At 43.9% G+C, this 24,770-nt stretch overlaps 1 protein-coding gene across 4 annotated transcripts in view; it reads right to left on the bottom strand.

The window, feature by feature from the left end:
- The window catches only part of NSD3 (nuclear receptor binding SET domain protein 3), an 87,773-nt gene that overhangs the window by 47,991 nt on the left and 15,012 nt on the right, over positions 1-24,770 (bottom strand). For all 4 annotated transcript variants that reach the window (XM_069945085.1, XM_069945094.1, XM_069945104.1 and 1 more), the window contains exons 3-6: positions 12,297-12,459; positions 12,029-12,183; positions 7,582-8,136; positions 1,286-1,415 (exon numbers count right to left, since the gene is read on the bottom strand). In XM_069945085.1, the coding sequence (XP_069801186.1) occupies positions 1,286-1,415; positions 7,582-8,136; positions 12,029-12,183; positions 12,297-12,459 (1,003 nt within the window). The remainder of the gene's footprint in view (positions 1-1,285; positions 1,416-7,581; positions 8,137-12,028; positions 12,184-12,296; positions 12,460-24,770) is intronic.

The following is a 24,770-nucleotide window of genomic DNA, read 5'->3' as shown; positions in this document are numbered from 1 at the left end:
CAGCAGTAATGGATGGAGGTTATACTAAGATCAACAATTAAAGGGGCTCATGTTCTGGACATGTTCTGTAATATTTATTGGAAACATTAAAAAGTGTCAGTGTCGTGTTGTTTTTTTTGTTTTTTCTTTTGCAAAAATCAATAGTCCAGGTGATTTCGAAAAAAGTTGTAATTGGGTTTATTAGGCAAATATGCCATTATCTGCATTCAAAAAGCCTTTCCCCAGGCCACCCCCCCCTCTCTCTCATCCACTGCTCATTATCAGGAAATCTCGACTCTTTTACATCAGACGAGCCCTGTGTAATCTATGGAGAGGGGAGGGGGGAGGAGGGAGACTAGTCACCAGCAGAGAATAAAGGATTACACAGTGGGACCTGTGTGAAAGCCGGTGTTCAGATGCCAGAGAGGCCAGTGCTGACTTCAGAGCAGATAGCCGGTGATGTAGCTGTAAATTAACTCTTTGTCGTCCTGATGCCTCATCTCCCTCCACCCATCCCCCCCTCCCCTCTCTATAGACAACCATGAAAACAGGGGGGAGAGCTTTAAACTGCCTTTTCATGATAAAAATGCATTTTTCGGCTAATAAACCCAATTACAAAGTTTCTTAAAATCATCTGTACTATCGTTTTCTGCAAAAAAAAAAAAAAAATGTAAACGACAGATACACTTTAAGGGAACTGAGCTGCAATACCACACCGACACGGAGGACAGCAGAGGTGATGTTTCTGGGTGAAGGCGGCCATGTTTTTCTAAGCCTGGATAATCCCTTTAAGCAGACTGACAAAAACATAGAACCATCTCTTTTGATACGGTAGGGGGATCACGTTGATGTTTCTCTGATCAATATCTCTGGCTCCCATAGTGTTGTCTAAAAATCTTTCTATACAAAGCTGTGATGCAGATATATTCCATCCCTGCTATACAAGCTATTGCTATGGAGTCAGCTGTTGTCAGCCAGGCCTAGCATAGCAGCGTGGAAAAGCCCTGCAAGCCAGCCCCATCTCATCTGCACAAAGTAAAACACTTACAACAGAAAACCCACTGAACAATGCAGACGTCATGTTATCTTTGTATCGTTTATTGCACAAAAAGCAGCATATAACAAAAAATATGAAAGGGGTGACAGCGCAGTTCTGAGAGAATACTGATTCTGGGGGGATGTCCTCTCTCCGTATAATTACGTTTATAGATCTTGGCGGCGGGCTCAACAGTCTCTTCCCCCCTCCCCCTTTCACTTTGGCAGTAGGGAGGTGAGTGTTAGGGGCAGACACGTGCAGTTTGCCTACCTGTGGCCCCCGATGAGGTTTCAGGAGCAGGCGTGTGTTGTGCTGACATTTTCTCCGCCTTCAAATTGGGGGAGGGTACAGACGTCTTTTCCGGAGCTTTGACTGTGATTTCTGTCTTGTTACCAACACCCTTGAAAACAAACATATATGAGATTAGAATAGAAGCCGACATACCACCGCATCTCTAGCTGACTGGGTGGGACGCTTAAAGGGGTACTCCAGAAAAACAAAAACTGGTGTCAGAAAGTTATACAGACTTGTGAAATGCTTCTATTTAAAAATCCCCAGTCTTCCAGTACTTATCAGCTGCTGTATGTCCTGCCATATTTTTTCCAGTCTAACACAGTGCTCTCTGCTGCCATCTCTGTCCATGTCAGGAACTTTCCATAGCAGGAGAGGTTTTCTGTGGGGATTTGCTACAGCTCTGGACCGTTCCTGACATAGACAGAGGTGGCAGCAGAGAGCACTGTGTCATACTGGAAGGAATACACCACTTCCTGCAGGACATACAGCAGCTGATAGTACTTGAGATTTATAAATGTAAGTAATTTACAAATCTATATAACCTTCTGACACCAGTTCATTTAAAACATATTTTTTCTCTGGAGTTCCCCTTTAAGGTTTAGAGGAATTCCCAATAGTAATTCAATGATCCTATCTGTCCAGAAGGATGTGAAGTGGCCATGCATGCATATGGCTTGATCTTTCATAGTCTACGGGACTTGCTGGCTTGGCTGTCTCCATAGCTCCCATACATGTCACTGGTAAGTAATCACCAGGTGCACGTGCGGTCATCTATAGGTCACTGTGATAGGGGCCCCACCAATCCTGCTCCAGCCCTGGCCTAGGTCTTTCACAATAAATGTCATACGAGTCCAGCTCCAGTTACAATGTGCTGACCAATTACATCACCTACAATCCATTAGAATCAATGAACTTAAAGGGGTGTTCCACTCAAACATAACATGTTGCTGCCCATGGTGAGGCTAACAATTCTTTTCATACTTGTTATTATCTATTCTGTCTCCTTTCCCCAGTTCTGAACAGCTGCTGTCTGCTGAAGACACAAAAATCTGTGTGTGAGCTTTTTTCTCTGTCTCCCCCTTCTCCCCCTCCTTTCTGAGACAGATTATGTAAACAAGTCCCTGACAGGCTTTATCTGCAACAAGTATGGAAAGAATTGTCTCACCATGGCTAGCAACATATCAAAAGTTAAGTTTGAGTGAAATACCCCTTCAATGTCCACCTGAATTTAGAGACATAATCCCCCTTGGTCGGCATTATCATTACTCCTCTTAGAGCTCATTACAGGTCAGTGTTGGAGGAAGCTGTACTTGTAAAGAAAAAAAAAAGGAGACGGTTTCGCCCTCTTTCTCACCTGTTCACTTTGCTGATGTGTCCACTGACAGAGGATTAGTGATTGGAGTCTGAGACAAATGTTATAACAATAATGGAAGACGCCAGAGAGAGATACAATAGCCCTAGGGTAAAGGTCCTATTACACGGAGCGATTATCTGCCAAATCAGGTGAACATGTCAAAAAAATCATAGGTCGCATATCAGGTGAAGCAGGCTGGACGGCTGGTTTAAGAAAAGGCTGCTTTATTACTGAGCCAGTAAGTGAGCGCCAATGATCGGCGCTCCCTTGCACTGTACATCCGGCCGTCTAACATGACCATAACTCTAAATCAGCGCTCAAGGTTGTTAAGACAAGGAGACGTGCACCTTCTAACAATAATCTATAGGGCCACACAAAAGATTCAAATCAGCCGAAAAATCGCTGGCCCTTTAAAGGGAGCCTGTCACCATGAAAATGATTTCTAATCTAGCGGCATCATGTTAAAGAGCAGGAGAAGCTGAGCAGATTGATGTATAACTTTATGGGAAAAGATTCAGTATACCCTCAATTTATTGATTGAAATCTAATGTTTCCATGCTAAAGAGTCCAGTCCATTGAGTGACTCCGCCCACTGGACTCCTTATCACAGAATGATTAGGGATTTCAATCAATAAATTACAAGTTATACTGACTCTTTCCCCACAAAGTTATATATTAGCGATTGTCCGAACCTGCCGAGGTTTGGGTTCGTACGAACCCGGACTCTCGGCGATGATTCCCACTGTCTTCCACCTCCGTGGAGAGGGTGGATACAGCGGGAGGACCGCCTGGAAAACTGGGATACAGCCTATGGCTGTGGCTGTATCCCGGCTTTCCAGGTGGTCCTCCCGCTGTATCCACCCTCTCCACGAAGGTTTACGACAGCGGGAATCATTGCCGAGAGTCCAGGTTCGTACTAACCCGATCTTCGGCACGTTTGGACCATCCCTATTATATATCAATCTGCTCAGTTCTTACTGCCCTATAACATGATGGTGATAGATTACAAAGCATTGTCTTAGTGACAGCTTCTCTTTAAGGCTTTGTTCACACTGTCATGTTTTTAATTGCAAATATTGAAACCAAAGACAAATTGTAATTAAAAAAAACTCTGAATGTGTGAACAAACACGAACGTTCCTAGAAAGACTCATTTCCGATAAGCGGCCTGTGTATAAGAGCCTCGGGGGTTTTCAATTTGCTTCAATTCCGGGGAAATTATGTCCATAAGGGCCGAGAAAATTCCTTTAATTTTTGTCAACCTCATCAGCCGTCATTTATTTCATTTCAGTCTTTGTTTTCATAGAAGAATTATTTATATAGAAACATATTTGTATAAAAAATATTTATATGGGTGGGGGTGAAAAAAAAAAAGTTTTCTGACTTTTTTCCCACTATTAAAATGATGATTAAGTAATTAATTATTTTTTTTTGTCTTTTTAGGGAACTCACTTTTATAGCACAATGTAATGGTATGTAAAGGGCACAGGCATACAGCAGCTGTGCAATGAAACGCACCATAACACACTGCCATAAGGCCTACACGCCTGTCCTACATAAACACAAGACAAAGGTCATCTAAACAGACAGAGGGGCCATTACTTATCACCAGCCACAGTGTGAGGGCAGGGAGGGACGGCCGCCTTCAGCTAGGGAAATAGATCAGTATATGATAATGGCCGTATGTTATGTACAGGAGACAGGAAGCTGCCGGGAGGATCCCAGTGACAACTCTTCTTGGCACAGGATGACCAGGATCTGCAGATGTCTCCTGAGGCGTGCAAGTCCTGTTGTGATGTCATGGGCCCAGCAGTTTGTTAACCCCCTATGGTTCTAAACATCCAGACTCTTGTCAGCAAGTTTAGATACAGAGATGGTTTAACAGCCCTAACTTCTTTTTTTTTTTTTATTTCTTGGGCTGCCATAATAATTCTAAGGGTACTATTACACAAAGCGATTCATCAACGATTAACGATAAACAAACTCAAACGACCTGAAATCGTTCACCCAATTACACAGAACGATGATCGTTACTTATGATCGTTATGGCGGTCGTCCTGTCGTTGCTACTGCGAACGACCGAACGTCGTCTTATTATGTGCGAACGATTTGCAAACAATCAACAATAAAAATAGGTCTAAATTCTATTAAACGACCAAAGATTTAAGGTTGGTCGTTTAATCGTTGTCTGCTATTACACTAAACGATTATCATTCAAATCCGAACGATTTAAAAAATTTTCAAACGATAATCGTTCCGTGTAATACTACCCTAAGTATTAACTGGGCCATTACAATTCTGTTTCATGCTTTTTGATACGCGATTTACATGGCATGGACGTTTAATTTCTGTTCACGATAAGTTTTTTCTTCCGTTTTTGCAAAAAATAAACGGATGAAAAAAACATGCATTTGTGTGCATACTTTTTGATTCATTTTTCCATAATAAAAAAATGGAGCAAAAGTTTTTTTTGTTTTTTTAGGCGCACACAAAAACGTGGTCGACCACGTTTTAGGGTAAGTTAAAAAAAAAAAAAAAAAAAAGATGCGTTTTGATCCCTTTTTTATAATGGAAGTCAATGGAAAAATGGAACAAAATGGATGCACACAAACGCTTCAATTTTTCTGGCAAAAACGGATTAAGACCCCGTTCACACTTTGTATCTCAGAGGCCGTTCTGTGACACGGCCGTGTCACAGAATGGCCACTGTCTGTGAAGTTAACCCCAGTACCAGCCGAATGAACATCACTTTTTGGAATTGGACCCAAATGTGCCCGCATTTCTAATTACCCATAGGAGACAATGTAAACTACGTCCGGAGCCGCACTTTACATTGTCTGCACTGTCACTTTGTGCAGCCGCTATTTAATGACATGTCAGTTTTCTGCGCGGTGGCATGTAATCCCAGCCGGAGTGTATACAGAGTGTCTACAATGCGGCTGGGATTCCATAGAAAACAATGTCATTTGACACTTTCAATAAAAAGCGTTTGTTAATGCAAAGTGCAACAACGGACGTTATTTATTGAATTTATTGGGCCTCAAAGCCGGCCGCATGTGTACTTTTTTCTTCTTATATATGTGTTTAGAAATATATTTGTTACATATAAAGTTTGACAAAAAGCCATAAAAAAAACATAAAAAACCTCTGGTGGTCCACACCAACATTGTCGCAGTGGCAGATTAGCGTCACTTTACAGAGCTAAACCTCATGCTCATCTGCAACAACTTCCGATTTCTGCTACGTGACCTCTTTAGAAATGCATGACACATTTCTATGATGTAAAAGAGAGAAAAAAAGAAGAGAGCGGGGGCGCCTCCTGGTGCAATAAAAGATGGCAAGAGTATCTAACACAGAGGGGAATGTGTAGCACTCACCTAGAAGAGTTGTGCTAGATTATAGGCACAACTCTATATCAGGCATAGTAGAATGAACACCGCAGCTCCTGCCGGGGTACGTCCAAGGGAGTCGTACAATAAGTAGTATATTTCACACATATTTCTATGATGTGTGAACATACACTTAAAGGGGTTATCCAGGATTAGAAAAACATGTCCGCTTTCTTCAAGAAACAGCACCACTTTTGTCCTTAGTTTGGGTGTGGGTTTTGCAGCTCAGTTCGATTGAAGTGAATGGAGCTGAATTGTAATACCACACACAACCTGAGGACAGGGATGGAGCTGTTCTTGCAAGGAAGTAGCTGTGCCTTTCTAATCCAGGATAACCCCTTTAAAGGTGTTGTGCAAGAATAGGAAAACTTGCCTACTTTCTCCTGTAAAAAGTACAGTGTATAGTACGGCTGCTCAGCCCTATTCAATCGAGCCAAGATGCAATACCAGACGCAACCTGTGGACATGGGTGGCACCCTTTCTGAAAGGGTTTTTCTATGTTTGGAAAACCACTTTTAACTTTGCAAACAATAAAGATAAAGCTAACTACAAGACACTTAAGCTGGCCATACACCTTCGATACCTGACGGCAGAACAACCATTACGCCATCAGCTATCACTGCAGTCCTCCTCCTGACTTTCCCATACACAGAAACATTAAGCATGGCTGAGTGTTCCTGTGTTTTCTATGGTGAGGGAAGGGTTAAAGTGGATGTACCCTCAGGCACATCACTTTAGGTTTTTTACATGAATGGATCAGCGCCAGGGCGGGGATGCCAGTGTCTCGGTCCTCTTTTTGAACCACCGCCCAGTTCTCGTGCACACCAGTCTATTCCCGATCATCAGCTGGGCATGAAGCACTGGGGTCAGTCCCGCTGGTCCCCTGAGTGATGAAGCCCCCTTTCCTCTGTGATGCCACTCCATTGATTCTAATGGAGGGGAGACTGTCAGTGCTCCATACCAAGCCGGTGCTTGGGAATAGACCGATGCCGTGCATGAGTATCGTGCGGCGGTTCAAAAAGAGGACCAAGCCACCAGCAACCCCCCGCAGACGTCGGTCTGTTAATGTAAAAGAAAACAAAGCGATGTAACTGATGGTACATTTGCTTTAAGGGTACAAACACACACACCGTATATATGCAGCAGATACGCAGCAGATCTGCAGCAGATTTGATGGTGAAGACTTGATGCTGTGTCCAGTTATTTAGATCTAATCTGCTGCGTATCGCAGCAGTAAATACGCTACGTATACGGTGTGTGTGTTTGTACCCTAAGCCTCAGCCAGAGAACTCTGACTGAGGCTTATCTCTCAGAAAACGAAGGGGTCGGGCAATGGCTTTCCATCACATCTGATGTCAGTGGACAGTCAAGAGAGCCTATGCACCTTATACTGACAGCCAAACCAACAGAGAGATGATAAAAGTATAAAGTGTATGAGGACCTTAACAGAACAAAAGCTAGAACCCCTATTGTGCTCAGTCCGTACATCCTGTCTTAACCATTAAGGATAACCGAGATGTGATCCTTTACCTTGGTTGTGTATATGAACTGTTCAAAACCATCAGGAGATGCATTGTGGAGAGCGAGGACGTTTTCGATTTTCACCACGGGTGACATGTTGCACTTCTGAAGGTCGATTGTGCCCTTGTGTAATAGGACTGAGGCAGGAAGAGACTTGCGGGCGGCTGCCGTCTTCCATGGTATCTTTGCTGGAGGGGGCTGGGGCGGCGTTGGCTCCTCTTCTTGAACCTGTTTCCTCTGGCTCTGCCTGCGAGTTTCAGGTACTGAGTCTTTATTGTCTGTCTTGGATGGAGGGGACTGTACAGGGGCAGAGTGCTTGGAAGGAGGAGAGGAGACTTCTTTAGGACGGGCGGGCTCTGCCTCACTACTAGACGTCGACCTCCGACTCCTTTTGTTACTGGCCGCTGCTGCTGCTTTTTTGGGTTCGGGAGATGTCTCTGGGTCTACATAAATGAAGGTGTACTGTTCTATCCTCTCCTCCCGGGTCATCCGCAGGGCTTTCTCCGCATGGGCAATGCCGATATCCCACTGGATCCGCTCCTTCTGAGGGCGAGGTTTCCGCATCTAAGGAACAGAAATGACAGTGAGACCTCCAGGAACTCATGCACTCCTCTTTTCATTTTATAGACTTTTATATCGATTTAATTGATTAATGAATATCAATATTCAATATTTGTATTGAATATTGATAAGCCCAGTCAAAACCACACGTTTTTATGTCAGGGGTAAATAAAGTATGGGGCAGGATTCATACCTAGGTGTGGTCAATTAAAGGGGTTATCCAGGATTAGAAAAACATGGCCGCTTTCTTCCAGAAACTCTTGTCTCCAGTTTGGGTGTAATTTAGCAATTAAGCTCCATTCACTTCAATGGAACTGAGTTGTAAAACAAATTGGCCGTGTTTTTCTAATCCTGGATAACCATTTTAACCCCACGGATGCTGCAGTCAATAGTAACTGCAGCATCTAGGTAGTTAGACGACTGGTGCTGCTCCTGTTATGTCTCTGCATACTAATCCCCACCTGTGATGATTGTAATAGGAGACATTGTGACAGTTTACTGCAATATATATGTATTGCAGTGTACAGCACAAGTTATCAGGCAACCACATAGTCAAGTACCCTAGAGGGACTTAAAAAAAAGTAATAAAATTATTCAAAACTTTCGATGTGTCATCAATGTAAATCAACAGAAGTTCCATTGATGACCACTAGGTGGCGCTGTTAGGTGACATACTCATGGACTGAACAAGTTAAACAGGTAACACACAATGAAGTGAATAAAGTAAAAAACTGCACTGCGAATCGGTGATAATTCATAGTAAATCCCATGTGGTTTTGCACGCTAGCTGTCCGTGTGAACACGCCCTAGATGTATACAGAGGCCTTTACTTACTGCTATTTTATATTTATGGAATTAGTCACATAATTGTAGGTATTCATAGCAATGGAATGAGCATAAGGTGTCCCTCCGGGCATACTGTTCCGGGTGTGGAGGAACGCAACTGCACTTTGGGCGATACAGTTTCTGAGGCAACCATAAGGTACCGGGACAAAATAAAAATCCAATGCAAAAGAAAAATGCTGAATTTGCGCTCAGCTGTGCCTGACACTCCCAGAGTAATAATGGTGCAGCAGCGTGCATACATGACTCCAGCTCCTCCAGGCCACCACGGTCATGCAGCAGGAGAGTGCCCTTTTATAACAAATCAAGGAGGATCATTGGTTGGACGTCACTAAGCCAACACTTCCTCTATGAAATAGACAAGTAGCATGGGGGTATCCAGGCCCCTTTCATAATTTAAAAAATTAAAAAAAAATTCTGATCCATTTCCTGAAGGGTGTCCGTGCTGGAACATAGGCCCAGTCCTATAATAGTTCAGAATCCCAGCACAGATGCCCCATAGAACCTGTGCATAATTCCGGAGAGCTCTGGATGCTCATCTGGAAACTGTCCGGAGTACCTGATGTCCTGCATGGCAGCTTGTTCCCAGGACCCAGATGAAGGCCTCCGGGGGCTGACTCTAGCCCTTTAATTGTAAGTGCATATAGTTAAATGCTCCGTTTTCACGGTTTGGAAACACTGATGGTTTTCTGAAGCCTCCTGAAAGGCTTCCTGATCAGTGTTCCCCGACAGTAAAAACGGCCACAGACGTGTAAAGAGGGCCTAACAGCACCACTCCTGTCCCCAGTTAGGGTGGGGATTTCGCAGCTCCATTCTAGTGAAGTAAATGGAGCTGAATTGTAGTACCACACACAACCTGAGGACAGGGGTGGTGCTGGTTTTGCAAGAAAGTAGCCATGCTTTTTGTAGCTCCAGATAACCCCTTTAACCTAAACTCACAGCACTGTACGTTATTAGTTTAATGGAAAAAAAATGGCAATGCAGACATTGGCCTAAGATTTACTAAGATTGTTAGGATTTCATCAGTGTTTTTTTGCATGTGACTCTGTGCACTATTTTGCACAAAACTACGCCACTCATGGTGTTAGGGTAGGTTCACACTACGGAACACGAGCTGAGAATTTCCGTCGGATTCTGTAGCTCGTACCCGTTCACGGCCGCACACTTCTCCGCCCGTGCCATAGACACCATTCTATGCACGGGCGGATTCTGCATTCCGACGACAGAATGGACATGTCAATTCTTTCGGCGGATAGCGGAATCGGGCCACCCATAGAATGGTGTCTATGGCACGGGCGGAGAAGTGTGCGGCCGTGAACGGGTACGAGCTACAGAATCCGACAGAAATTTTCAGCTCGGGTTCCATAGTGTGAACCTACATTTAATGTGAGTCGGCCAGAAAAGTGCTAAGTAAAAGCACCAAAATTTGTAGGAAAACCCTTAATAAATATGGTGGGACATCTGCATGCAGCCCTTGGGAGTTTGGGAAAACAAGGATTATGGGTCCATTTACACAGAAAGATTAGCTGACAGATTATCTGCCAAAGATTTGAAGCCAAAGCCAGGAATAGATATGAAAAGAGGAGACATCTCAGGCTTTCCTTTATGAGCTGATCTCTGTTTATAGTCTGTTTCTGGCTTTGGCTTCAAATCTTTGGCAGATAATCAGTCAGATAATCTTTCTGTGTAAATGGACCCTTATAGAGACAACGGTCAGCAGATGACAAAATTTTATCGGCTGATTGTTGGTTTAGGTTTGGACCTAAAATCATCAGGCGCCGACCGCACATCGCTAAGTGTAATAGCGATGCGTGACTGACGGCTGATGATTGCCCAAACACCTGACACTTTACCTCTCCCCACTCCCGGAGTTCTCTCCTGTGCTCCGCAGCTTCCCAGTAAACTGCAGAGCACAGGAGAGAAGACAAAATGGGGGAGATTTATCAAACTGGCTCAGTTGCCCCTAGCAACCAATCAGATTCCACCTTTCATTTGCCAAATGCGTAATGTGTAAATGCAGCTCTAGGGTCCATTTACACAGAAAGATTAGCTGACAGATTATCTGCCAAAGATGTGAAGCCAAAGGCTATGTGCACACTGAGCAATTCTCGAGGAATTGTAGCTGAAAGTTTTCAGGCAGAATTCAAGCAGAATTTAAGCTCCCCATTGACTTCTATAGGATTCCTCTAGCAGATCTACAGCAGAAAATTCTGCTCGGAAATTCTGCAGTGTGAACAACAGAGCAGAAAACCCATTGAACACAATGGGACTTTGCTCTGCACATTTTTTACGGAAGGAATTTCAAGCTGAATTTCGAGCTGAATTTCAAGCTGAATTCCTCGCCTTTTCCTCAGTGTGCACATAGCCAAAGTCAGGAATGGATTTGAAAAGAGGAGAAATCTCAGTCTTTCCTTTATGACCAGATCTCTGCTTATAGTCAATTCCTGGCTTTGGCTTCAAATCTTTGGCAGATAATCTGTCAGATAATCTTTCTGTGTAAATGGACCATTAGCCATAGGCCATATCCATGTTTTTAGGAGCTGCATCCAACTTCTTCAGCCACCAGTAATCAAATGCCGAACAATCGGACTCGAGCATGCTTCCATTGCGCTCATCTCTAGAGATAACACATCCTTAAATGGGTTCTCCAGCCTGGCCAGGGAGGGGGTGGTTATGGATGCCGGAGGTCACTTACCTCCCCGGTTCCAGCGCCGGGTACCGGATCGTGGCGCCCCGTATCCCTTTAAAGGGGTAAAGGGGGTCCAAAAACAGCGCCACCCCTGTCCTCAGGTTGTGTGTGGTATTACACACCAGCTCCATTCACTTTAATAGAACTGAGCTACAAAACCCCACACCTAAACTAAGGACAGGAGATCTGCTGTTTCTGGAAGAAAGCGGCCATGTTTTTCTAAGCCTGGATTTACCCCTTTAAATTAGCATACGGCCACAATACTGCTGTCATGAGGAATCTCTATAATGGCACTGTGACATAATATAACAAAAACATTAATATTTCTTTTCTGATGTCTTTAGAAGAGATTAGTAGAAGCACCTTAAGTCTCTCGGACTGGTTGACAACCTTAGCGGAGTCTTCAGCCACCAGCTGCTCGTACTGCTTCTGGCCCCGATATTCCCGCATCCGTTTCTCGTGTACCCAGGCTCGCTCCGGTTCATTGCTGAAAAACTGTACGTGGTATTCCCGAGCACCTGGAGGGGAGGAGATGGTTGTGTCTGCAGTACAGGTCACTCCGAGGTCCACCACAATACATAGTGCAAGGGGTTACCCCTGTATGTCAGAGTTCCCCCAGGCATTCTCTTACCTCTGGTGTTGATCTTGCTGTGTACATGAAGCTGTGGGTCGCAGGACACCATACAGGGCCACCAGGGGTACGTCCCTACTTTAGACCAAACCAGATCACCCACATGGAACCAAACACCAGTTCTGACCTCTGAGGGGAGCGGAGAGATGGGCAAGTGCTGAGCCTAGAGAAGAGAACACAGTGAGATAGGTGAACACCATATCTATTAGATTATAAGAAACTTCGTCTGACATTAGTACGTGTAGATAGTAAGCTTAAAGGAGAAGTCCAGCAAAAATTTTTATTTAAGTATTGTATTACCCCCCCCCCCCCAAAAAAAAAGTTATACAAATCCCCAATATACAATTATTACGGGAAATGCTTATAAAGTGCTTTTTTCCCTGCACCGACCACTGCACCAAGGCTTCACTTCCTGGATAACATGGTGATGTCACTTCCTGGATAACATGGTGATGTCACGCCCCGACTCCCAGAGCTGTGCGGGCTGTGGCTGCTGGAGAGGATGATGGCAGAGGGATGCTCAGTGTCCCTCCAGTGCCCTGTGTCCCTCTGCCATCATCCTCTCCAGCAGCCAGAGCCCGCACAGCTCTGGGAGTCGGGGCGTGACATCACCATGTTATCCAGGAAGTGACATCACCATGTTATCCAGGAAGTGACATCATAATGTTATCCACCCCCATGCCCATCTGTTTCATCCCAGCATAGTTGCACCCATACATTAATTCAGCAGGGTCATGTGGTCACCAGACAGATCCCTCCCTTACAGCTCTATGTTCCTCAATATGTCTGCCCTATCTCAGAGACCAGGACAGTGGTGATATAGTAGATGAGTCTATACACGGATTATACATAATTATACACCTTTCCCGACTCGCACTGCCTGTCTCTTCAACGTGCAGATTCTCTAGTGCAGTCTTCCCCAACAGGTCATGTTTTGAGGATATCCCATATAAAAAAGAACACCTGTGATAATACCTGATGAGTATAGTTACATTACCTGTGAAATACTAAGGAAATCCTCAAAACATGACCTGCTGGGGAAACTTGAGGACTGGAGTTGAGAAACACTGCTGTAGTGTGTCCTGTGTAATACAGCCTGGGGCTGCTCTCCTGTGTGTAAGAGATGACAGGCAGACTGAAGCTGCATCTCATGTAATACCCTATTTTGTTAGGGCAGTGTTCCCAAAAAACACCAGTCCTTAAAGGAGTTATCCAGCGCTACAAAAACATGGCCACTTTCCTCCAGAGACAGCCCCACTCTGGGTTTTGCTGCTTAGTTTCATTGAAGTGAATGGAGCTTAATTGCAAACGCACCTGAACTGGAGACAAGAGTCGTGTTGTTTTTTTTTTAAAAAAAAGTGGTCATGTTTTTGTAGCACTGGATAACCCCTTTAAGGACCACCAACAGGTTGTGTTTTAAGGATCTCCTTGGTATTCCACAGGTGATAACATTATAGTCGGTACATCATGTATAGGCACAGTTGCCCTTTGTATGGAATATCCAAACATAATGACTTGGTGGTCCTTAAGGAATGGAGTTAAGGCCCTGTTACACAAATCGATTAATCGGCGGTTACGGACGATAATCGCTGTGTGTTAGAAGACAACAATCAGCTGACATGCACGACGTCGGCGGATTGTTTTCTTTCCACATGTTAAAAGAGAAGCGACCTGCTGCCATCACACTGTGTAATAACAGCAGCAGCAGCAGACCGCCACTATCTACTATGGGCTCTCCCCCCCACCCCACCCCGCGCTGCTGGCACGTGTAAGGGCTTAGAGAAGGGATGAGGAACCTTCGGCCCTCCAGCTGTTGCAAAACTACAATTCCCATCATGCCTGGACAGTCGGCTGTCATTATGGGAATTGTAGTTTTGCAACAGCTGTGGGGCCAAAGGTTCCCCATCCGTGGCTTAGAGGATGCGCAGTGATGAGATCCTATGCCTATGGGGAATGTAGGCTGCATTAGGAAATTATATCCAAGGGGAAGAAAGAATCAAGATGTCAGACAACTAGAGATGAGCGAACTGGGTTCGGGTTCGAGTCGATCTGAACCCGAATGTTCGGCATTTGATTAGCTGGGGCTGCAGAACTTGGATAAAGCTCTAAGGTTGTCTGGAAAACATGGATACAGCCAATGACTATATCCATGATTTCCACATAGCCTTAGGGCCCTATTCCACCGGACGATTATCGTTCAGATTATCGTTAAATCGTTCGAATCTGAACGATAATCGTTCGGTTAAAATGCAGTTAACGATTAACGACCGAACGAGAAATCGTTGATCGCTTTATAAGACCTGGACCTATTTTTATCGTTGCTCGTTCGCAAATCGTTCGCATTGAATAAGACATCGTTCGGTCGTTCGCAATAGATACGAACGCAATAGCGAATAAATAGCGAAGAGAAACGATCGCAATTACGATCATAAGTAACGATTATCGTTCCATGGAAATGACCGAACGTTTTCAGGTCTTTCGCAATAGCGGTCGTTTGAGATCGTTAATCGTTAACGATTATGCAAACGATAATCGTCCGGTGGAATAGGGCCCTTAGGGCTTTATCCAACTTCAGCAGCCGCCGCTAATCAAATGCCGAAAGTTCAGGTTCGGATTGACTCCAGCATGCTCCAGGTTCGCTCATCTCTACAGACAACCCATACATGAACAAGAACTATTACATATGTATTTACAGCACTATACAAAGAGTAGAAAAGAAAAAGCCAGGTGATGAGGAATAGCAGGAGCTGTACGGGGAGAGGATACTTTATGTGGCATCGGCACAGACTTGGCTGACTGGCTGGCTTGCTTCTTAGAAGTGATGGGTCAGCAGTAATCTACACGTAGAGTCATGCCGGATTACGGGCAGAAAGCCCAACTTTTTGTTAACTATGATGAAATGTTGAGACAAACGTGTCCGAGCAGGAGAAGATTTTTATGGGTTAAACTTTTAAGGAGGAGTCCGAGGAAAGGTAAAAAACAAGATCACTGACAAAGCGTGAGGTGTTAAAGGAGTTATCCAGCGCTACAAAAACATGGCCACTTTCCCCCCTCGTGTCTCCAGATCAGGTGGGGTTTGCAATTAAGCTCCATTTACTTCAATGGAGCTTGGTTTGAAACCCCACCCAATCTGGAGACAAGAGAGGGGGGGGGGAAAGTGGCCATGTTTTTGTAGAGCTGGATAACTCCTTTAAAACACAACAATTCAGGAGCCAGGATAAAGCACAGTGTTCAATCTATGAAGAGGATGAGTGTCGTGATGCTAAAGCTTCAGCAGTCCAGGCATGATGGGAATTGTAGTTTTGCAACAGCTGGAGGGCCGCAGTTTGACACCCATATAGAAGAGGGAAAAAGCTGCAGTACCTGGCACAGCCACCCACTGAGAAGAGGCACCATGCATGTTTCAGTAAAGAAGGGGATTGCCATGACTGCCTCTTCTCTATGGGTGGCTGTGCCAGGTACTGCAGCTTTTTCCTTCTACTTCATGGGTGTCAAACTGCAGCAAAACTACAATTCCCATCATGATGTATGATGGGGGGGCTGAAGGTCAGATCCGTCATATCATACCAGCAAAAGACCACAAAAGGCCAAATTTATTAACGGAGCTGCTGACCATCTAGTGCACAAGCGTCAAACCTGCGGCCTTCTAGCTGCTTTGGTTGTCCACCCACAATGGGGGTTGTAGTTCTGCAACTGCTGGAACAGCATGGGTTTGACACCACTGATCTTGCGTGTATGGGGCTGCTTCACTACTGACAGAAGATGTTAGGAAAGAGATCAGCAATGCTGGAGATAAAGAAGAAATAAGCTGCCACCAGAGGTGTCTGGCCAGCCACTCATTCTCCAAAGCATGCAGGTGTATGGGGATGCCAGAGAGGAATAGTCTATCTAATGTGTATGAACACCTTAAAGGGGTATTCCGCTCACACATAAGTTTTGATATGTTGCTGCCCATGGTGACACTAACAATTTCTTCTATAATTGTAATCTATTCAGTCTCCTTCCCCCAGTTTTTAGCTGCTGCTTTCTGCTAAAGACATAAAAATCTGTGTGTGAGCTCTTCTCTGTCTCCCCCTCCCTTCTGAGACAGCTGATGTAAACAAGTCTCTGGGTGGCTGTATCTGCAATACTGTGGCTTCTTTGTAATGCTGGGAGGGTTAATCTCAAGTCAAGTTGCTACTGAACTCGCTGTGATTATCCCCCCCCCCCAGCATTACAAAGAAGCTACAATGCTGCAGGTACAGCCACCCAGGGACTTGTTTACATCATCTGTCTCAGAAGGGAGGGGGGGAGGGGGAGACAGAGAGAAGAGCTCACACACAGATTTTTGTGTCTTGAGTAGAAAGCAGCAGCTTAGAACTGGGGGAAGGAGTCTGAACAGATACATAAGTAATAGAGATGAGCGAACCGGGTTCGGGTTCATTCGAACCCAAACGATCGGCATTTGATTAGCTGGGGCTGCTGAACTTGGATAAAGCTCTAAGGTTGTCTGGAAAACATGGATACAGCCAATGACTATATCCATGTTTTCCACATAGCCTTAGGGCTTTATCCAACTTCAGCAGCCACCGCTAATCAAATGCCGAACGTTCGGGTTCGGATGTACTCAAGCATGCTCAAGGTTCGCTCATCTCTATTAAGTAATGAATTGTTAGTCTCATCATGGGCAGCAACATATCAAAATTTATGTTTGGGTGGAATAACCCTTTAATTCCCTGAGGATCCTGTCAAACCCTGTTCCCTCATCCCTTCACCTTTTCAGCAATGTCTTAATAGAAAGTTTCCTTTACTTTCATTGTTTATTCTGGGCCTACACACATTGAGTCACGCAAGTGCGGCTCGATCAATGAAAGACAAAACAAGTTGGGCGACTATTGGCGGGACAGGCGCGTCACTGCGACATCTCATCTATTACACTGTGTATACAGCATGGCTCTATGCTATACCTCACAGATCAGGTAGCTGCACACTGACATTATAAGTGTGCCCAGATATCCTGCCCTACAGAAGTCTAGCTACAGTAAGGGCCCTATTCCACCGGACGATTATCGTTCAGATTATCGTTAAATCGTTCGAATCTAAACGATAATCGTTCGGTTGAAATGCAGTTAACGATTAACGACCGAACGAGAAATCGTTGATCGCTTTATAAGACCTGGACCTATTTTTATCGTTGCTCGTTCGCAAAACGTTCGCAAATCGTTCGCATTGAATAAGACATCGTTCGGTCGTTCGCAATAGATACGAACGCAATAGCGAAGAAATACGGAAGAAGAAACGATCGCAATTACGATCATAAGTAACGATTATCGTTCCATGGAAATGAGTGAACGTTTTCAGGTCTTTCGCAATAGCGGTCGTTTGAGATCGTTAATCGTTAACGATTATGCTAACGATAATCGTCCGGTGGAATAGGGCCCTAAGACTCTCCAAACCCAAATCTAATGAATCGGCCATTGATTGATTTAGTCTGGCACAAGTCATTCAGCTTTCCGATTCCCTGGAGAAGTCTGGTAATAGACTGAAGTCTCCTAGGACCGTGTCATTGCTTCTCCATGGAATCAGAAGACTTTTATAAGACGGAATGAATTGTCAGCCAATTTATTAGATGGGTTAAGATTAGATGGGCAGATTATACGTCAAATCAGGTCGTCGTCTCCCTGGGTATTAGGGCCAGCGATCAGTTCGCTCGATGGATGATCGTGCAATTGAGACATGTTTAAAAATTCATTCACATCTTCCTGCGTAATATGTGGGAATGTGTGGCTGGGGGCTGATTTAAAGTGTCACTGTCGTATTTTATTATTTTTTTTGCACAGATCAATAGTCCAGGCGATTTTAAGAAAGTTTGTAATTTGGTTTATTAGGCAAATATGCCATTATCTGCATTCAAAAAGACTTTCCCCAGCCCCCCCCCCCCCTCTCATTCACTGCTCATTATCAGGAAATCTCGACTCTTTTACATCAGTCGGGGCCTGTGTAATCTATGGAGAGGGAGGGGGGAGATTAGTCACCAGCTGAGAACAAAGGATTACACAATGGGAGCTGAGTGAAAGCCGCTATTCAGAGGTCAGCGAGGTCATTGCTGACTTCAGAGGAAATAGCCTGGTGATGTAGCTGTAAATTAACTCTTTGTTGTCCTGTTTTGGTGCCTCATCTCCCTCCACCCCTCCCTTCTCCATAGACAACCATGAAGACAGGGGGAGAGCTTCAAACTGATTTTTCATGATAAAAATGCATTTTTCAGCTAATAAACCCAATTACAAAACTATCGATTTCTGCAAAAAAATGTAAACGACAGTGACACTTTAAAAGGGACCCAATCCGCGCAAGTGAGCTGATATAGCTCCCAGCTGCATATAATAGATCGCTATAGCAGCTCCCCTACCATATCAGCACAGCTTGCAGCAAAAAAAAAAAAAAAAAAAAAAAAAAAAAAAAAAGAGTTTATTCCGGCGCATAAGGCCGGGAGAGGGATGACAACTAGCCATGTGGGTGGAGAGCTGTCCATAGCTAGTCATTACTCTCTGCCTATCAGGGCGCTGTGCTAGGATGATTGACAGGCAGAGAGGCCACTAATAGCCTGTGACCCTTCAGCTGTTGCAAAACTACAATTCCCATCAAGCCTGGACAGCTAAAGTTAAAGCTTTGGCTGTCCAGACATGGTGGGAATTGTAGTTCTGCAACAGCTGGAGGGCCCTGCCCTACAGCATGTGCTGCAAAATACAAAAATGGAGAGGGTAGCCTCCAATTATTGCAATGTATTTTGACACACACGATCCTCATTTGTCTGGGGGTCAACCTACAACCTGAATTCCTGCTGGACATCCCCCTACTGATACACTCCCAATAGGCGACATCTCTTATGCTGCCTTTACACAAAGCGATAATTCGCCCAATCGATCGTTTAACGATTTTGAAGCAACAATTTGGTTTTTATAACGATCAGCGTTTAGACGAATAAAAAGTTAGAAAAATTGTTAGAAAATTTGTAAGAAAAATCGTTATTGCGATCGTTTTAAGATCGCTTAAGCCCATCTTACACATAGGGAGAATCTTTGAAAGACTGTTTACACTAAGCCATCTGCGAATTTTTAGCGAACGACCAACGACTATTTGAGAACATGTTGAAAGATCAAAATGATCGATTTGTCGCTTGATCGTTCGCTGTGTTTACACGGAACGATTATCGCTCAAATGCGATAGTTATTGCGAAAATTTGAACGATAATTATTCAGTGTAAACGCAGCATTATTCCTGTGTATGTGAAGAAGGAAGCAATAAAAAAAAAATATGAGCCACAATTCAGTGGACACCACTGCGCACATTCACACCGACAACTACGAGAAGGCACCAAACACTCAGGTTGAAAGAACACAGACAGCTGGCTATCCAGGTCAGCCTAATATCTATAACTAAATTTTTATATATATATATATATATATATATATATATATATATATATATATATATATATATATATATATATACACACACACACACACACACACACTATGTGCACACAGCCTCACAGTGAACTCTTGCAGAATTTCCTTCGATTGTCCATGGAGGTTTCACTCAAAAGAAATTTCAGCACCAAGTCACCCTCAGGGGCTGTCCAGCAAATTTGCAGTGGATACTTGCCCATTTACTTCAATGGGCTGAAATACTTGCAGCAGGATTGTCAATCTGCTGCAAGTACGTCAAACTCAGCGCCATTAACCCCTGCGCACCTATTGGCTGACCACCGGAAGACGCCAGGGCCCCTGAAGCAAGCCAGAGCAGGGACCCGTTATAGTATGTTCCCGGGCCGCGGGGGTTAATGGCACTGAGTTTGTCAGCCCCTTGAAGTAAATGGGCAAGTATCGGCAGCAAGAAATCCACTGTGGATACGTTATGTGTGAAGCTACCTTAAAAAAGGTTATCAGGGCTTAGAAAAACATGGCTGCTTTCTTCCAGAAACGCCACTATTGTCCTCAGTTTCAGTTTTGCAGCTCAGTTCCACTGAGATTCATTTTAATTAAGAGATGAGCGAACCTGGAGCATGCTCGACCCCATCCGAACCCGATCGTTCGGCATTTGATTAGCGGTGGCTGCTGAACTTGGATAAAGCCCTAAGGCTATGTGGAAATCATGGATATAGTCATTGGCTGTATCCATGTTTTCCAGACAACCTTAGAGCTTTATCAAAGTTCAGCAGCCCCCGCTAATCAAATACCGAACGTTCGGGTTCGGATCGACTCGAACCCAAACCCGTTTCGCTCATCTCTAATTTTAATACTACACACAACTATATGAATGAACACAGCATTAAATCCGCACTGTAAAATCTGCTGCGCATCTGCAGCAGAAAATCAGCTGCGATACGGTACGTGTGAAGCTACCCTTAAGGCTCTTTTACACAAGGCAATAACCTCCCGCTAACAAGCGCTGTGATTGGCCCTCGTTTAATGAGCTTTTAGACTATGTTCACACATGGGGGGAAATTTATTAAGGGTTTTGCAATTTTTTACGGGTGAATAATGGGATTTTTCACCCATTTTTGGCCTTATGCTACATTTACATAGAGCGATAATTCGCCCATTCGATCGTTTAACGATTCAATAGGTTTTTATAACGATCAGCGTTTAGACGAATAAATCATTCGAAAAATCGTTATTGCGATCGTTTAAGATCACTTAAACCCATCTCACACATAGGGTTTGGCTTCAAATCTCTGGCAGATAATCGTTCTGTGTAAATGGACCCCAAGACTCCTTAGTAGACGTCCCCCATGGTGTTTATTGTGGGTCAAGGTGTACCTGTCAAGACAGGCGCTTCTGGATTAACAGTCAAATCCTCTGCTAATCCAGAAGTTTGGGTTTCATTGGATACGGAGAGGCAAACAGCCAATAATACACACAACTTCCATTGGATTTAAAGGGGGTTGCACGCATTACGGACTGAGTCTCTGTATCCATTGATATCTGAACCTCTGGATTGTGCCTGTAATAACACATACGCTTTAATGATGCGTTTTTGTCACTATTTTGATGCTTCTTTTCTGTCAAAATTGCAGCAAACATGGCGATATTCTACAGCAATTGGGGCCTCACAGAAAAAATGGCACCAAAATTGTGGCAAAAATTCATAATAAAAAAAAAAAAACAAAAAAAAAAACCTTGGATGGCTCAGTGAATCAATCAGCACAAATTACGTAATCATTTGTGCGTTCAAACTCGTCACTATCTGTCGCACATCCCAGGCAGAAATCATGATAAATCAGGCGTGGCAGGAGACAGGCGGGGGATACGGCTGGTGTGCGCCACGAAAGAGGCGAATCCCCTTTTCCGTGGTGTACACCAGGGGCGCATAATGCTAGGTGTCCCCCTAAGTGTTCAGTCCCCGCCGATTGCTTGAACAAGCCTAAAAAAGCCTGCGGCTGCATCATTGTGTAAGAGCGCCATGGTAAGTCCATAGACCTAGTGCTCGGCCGCACACTTTCCACGGCTTGTTCAACCAATCCGTTGGGGTCTGAACACCCTAAACCAAAAAGTTAACTTTTGAGATGTCTCTATGATGGTAACTAGAGATGAGCGAACCGGGTTCGGGTTCCGAGTCCAGCCGAACCTGAACGTTCGGTATTTGATTAGCTGGGGTTGCTGAACTTGGATAAAGCTCTAAGGTTGTCTGGTAAACATGGATACAGCCAATGACTATATCCATGATTTCCACATAGCCTTAGGGCTTTATCCAAGTTCAGCAGCCACCGCTAATCAAATGCCGATCGTTCAGGTTCGGCTGGACTCGAGTATGCTCCAGGTTCGCTCATCTCTAATGGTAACCCACCAGTTCTCCTGATGTGTCTGATCAGATTCAATGAACATGTTTTTCTTTTACGTTGAATGGTTCTTTTCTAATATTTTGTGCCGTTCCTCCATGGCTCGACAACTGTTGCAAAACTACAACTCCCATCATGCCTAAACAGCCAAAGCTTTGCCCATGCACAGACTATAATCACAGAACATGTGAATGCCCTCTAAGAGTTGCGTTGTTCTAAGAAAATAAATGTTTAAGGGTGCCTTTACACAGAGATTTATCTGACAGATCTTTGCAACCAAAGCCAGGAACAGACTATCAACAGAGAACAGGTCATAAAGGAAAGACTGAGATATCTCCTCTTTTCAAATCCATTGCTGGCTTTGGCTTCAAAAAGCGGTCAGATAAATCTCTGTGTAAAGGCACCTTAAGTGCCCTCTATACATGAAGCATGTATTTACTCAAACACACCATGAAAGCTTATTGGTCCTTTTTAAAGTGTCTCTGTCATTAGAGAGAGAAAAAAAACATGACATGTTGCAGAGACCTTCGAAAACTTTTGATTATTTGGGTTGTGGGTATTAAGGCCTCATCGGATTTCGTTATGCGCTTTACTACCTGGCTCGCTGCAATGTCTACTATAAGTCTACGGAGTTCATCTCATGCAGTAAGGTTGGGTTCACACTACGTTTTTTCCATCCATTTTTTTCATCCATTTTTTGAAAAAAACGGATGGAAAAAACAGATGCGTGTGTGCATCCGTTTTTCCATTAAATTTCATCAAAACGGATCCTTTTTTTTTTTACGAACACAAAAACTTAATGTAAAAAAAAATTGAACCGTTTTGATCCGCTTTTTTAAATAATGGAAAAATGGATCAAAACGGATGCACAAATATGCATCCGTTTTTCAAAACGGAAGAAAAAAACAGATTGCAAAAACGTAGTGTGAACCCAGCCTAAGCCAGGGTTGGAGCACATAACCGGATGCTTCTTCCGCTCATTTTAGATGCTGTAGGAAATTCTTAGACCCAGAATCATCAAAACTTTTGTCATGTCTCAGCAACATGTCAAAAGTTTTTCTAATGAGCAGGACATTTTAAAGGGGATATCTAGGATTAGGAAAAGCACAGCTTGCTTGCAAAAAAAAAAAGGACAGTGCTGCCCCTGTCCTCAGGTTGCTTGTGGTATTACAATTCAGCTCCATTCACTTCAATGGAACCGAGCTGCAAAAAAACTGAAAGCGGACATGTTTTTTTTAAGCCAGGATAAACCCTTTAAAGCAGAAAAAAGTGTCTAGGGTGGTGCTCGCAGTAAGAAAAAAATCCAGTAGCATTATAAAAGTTCCTTCTCGGCACTCACCATCATGCTTCACAAATTTTTATTGTAGAAAAAAGTCCATCACAAAAATGGACGTTTCGGCGTCAAGCCTTCCTCAACTGTTGAGGAAGGCTTGACGCCGAAACGTCCTGTTGCAGTTATATATTTTTGTGATGGACTTTTTTCTACAATAAAAATTTGTGAAGCATGATGGTGAGCATGTATGGAGAGCCAATGCTTTAGCTGTCCAGGCATGATGGGAATTGTAGGACCAAGGTTCCCCATCCCTGCTTTAAGGAAACCCACCCTGAGGACAGAACTTAAGACATAGTTTCTTTATAAGTGGTCAAAATTGTTGGTCGTGAAGTGGGGCTATGTTAAAGCGATTGTCAGCTTCATGCATGCGGCTTATTTGAAGTATACAATAGAATGTTCCTATCCGCCCCTGGACTGTATATTGCTTTGACGTATATAATAATCTTAGATGCAATGATAAGTACAAACATGCCGTACATAGGAGAAATAAAAAAGCAGAACACAAGGGGCAAAGCAAGAAACAGAAAAGGACACCAGACAACAATGGATGAAGGTTAGTCAGGGAGCGTTTAATAAGGCCGTGTTCACACAAGGACTGGTTTATCCAATTCTGTAAAGCATCCTTAGGAGAGGCTGTGAGGAATAGGATCGGTGGGGGTCTGACTCCCAGCACCCCCACCCATCAGCACTGTGTGTCCTCCACTGTTTACAAGGAACAGCTAAGCGTGATATATATAGTTTAGAATTTTGACAAAGAACGTAGCGGGAGACTAGGATCTAAGTCATGCATGTTTGGTTCCTATAGGCTATGTTCACATCTGCACTGTTCAATCTCGTTGCTCTGCTCCATTATAAAAGCTGAACAAGGAAACCGATGGCGGAGATAGATCTGCCACGTGACTGAAGCCAATGGCACCAGTAGGACCCCAATGACTGCTGCTGACCTGGGTCACAGTCAAAATCTACATGAAATTGATGTCAGTGGGAAAAAGAATAAAACCCCACGTCATTCTTGATGCAGGAAGGATTCTTCCCACTGAGGATTGGGATATTTGAATTCACGTTTTAATAGGATAAACTTCCCTAACAGGGTCCCACTGGCTTTCCGTCTTGGGGTCACGTTATGTGAACACAGCCATAGGCTTTGCTCAGGCTACCTTGATGGTATCCGTTCAAGAAGGAGCCATGACAGGTAGGTCAGAGCCAAATCAAACAAAGGAGAATAAAACACAAAATAAAGGAAGTGCAAATCAAAAAGACAGAAGAAGCGTCTAGCTTGGCTTTATTTAAAAGATAGGAAAAAAAAAAAAGTGGAAAATAA

This window comes from Dendropsophus ebraccatus, chromosome 1 (assembly GCF_027789765.1).
Source record: "Dendropsophus ebraccatus isolate aDenEbr1 chromosome 1, aDenEbr1.pat, whole genome shotgun sequence".
NCBI lineage: Eukaryota > Metazoa > Chordata > Amphibia > Anura > Hylidae > Dendropsophus > Dendropsophus ebraccatus.
The sequence above is the reverse complement of the archived record's forward strand: the minus strand, read 5'-3'. Positions and strand labels throughout refer to the sequence as shown.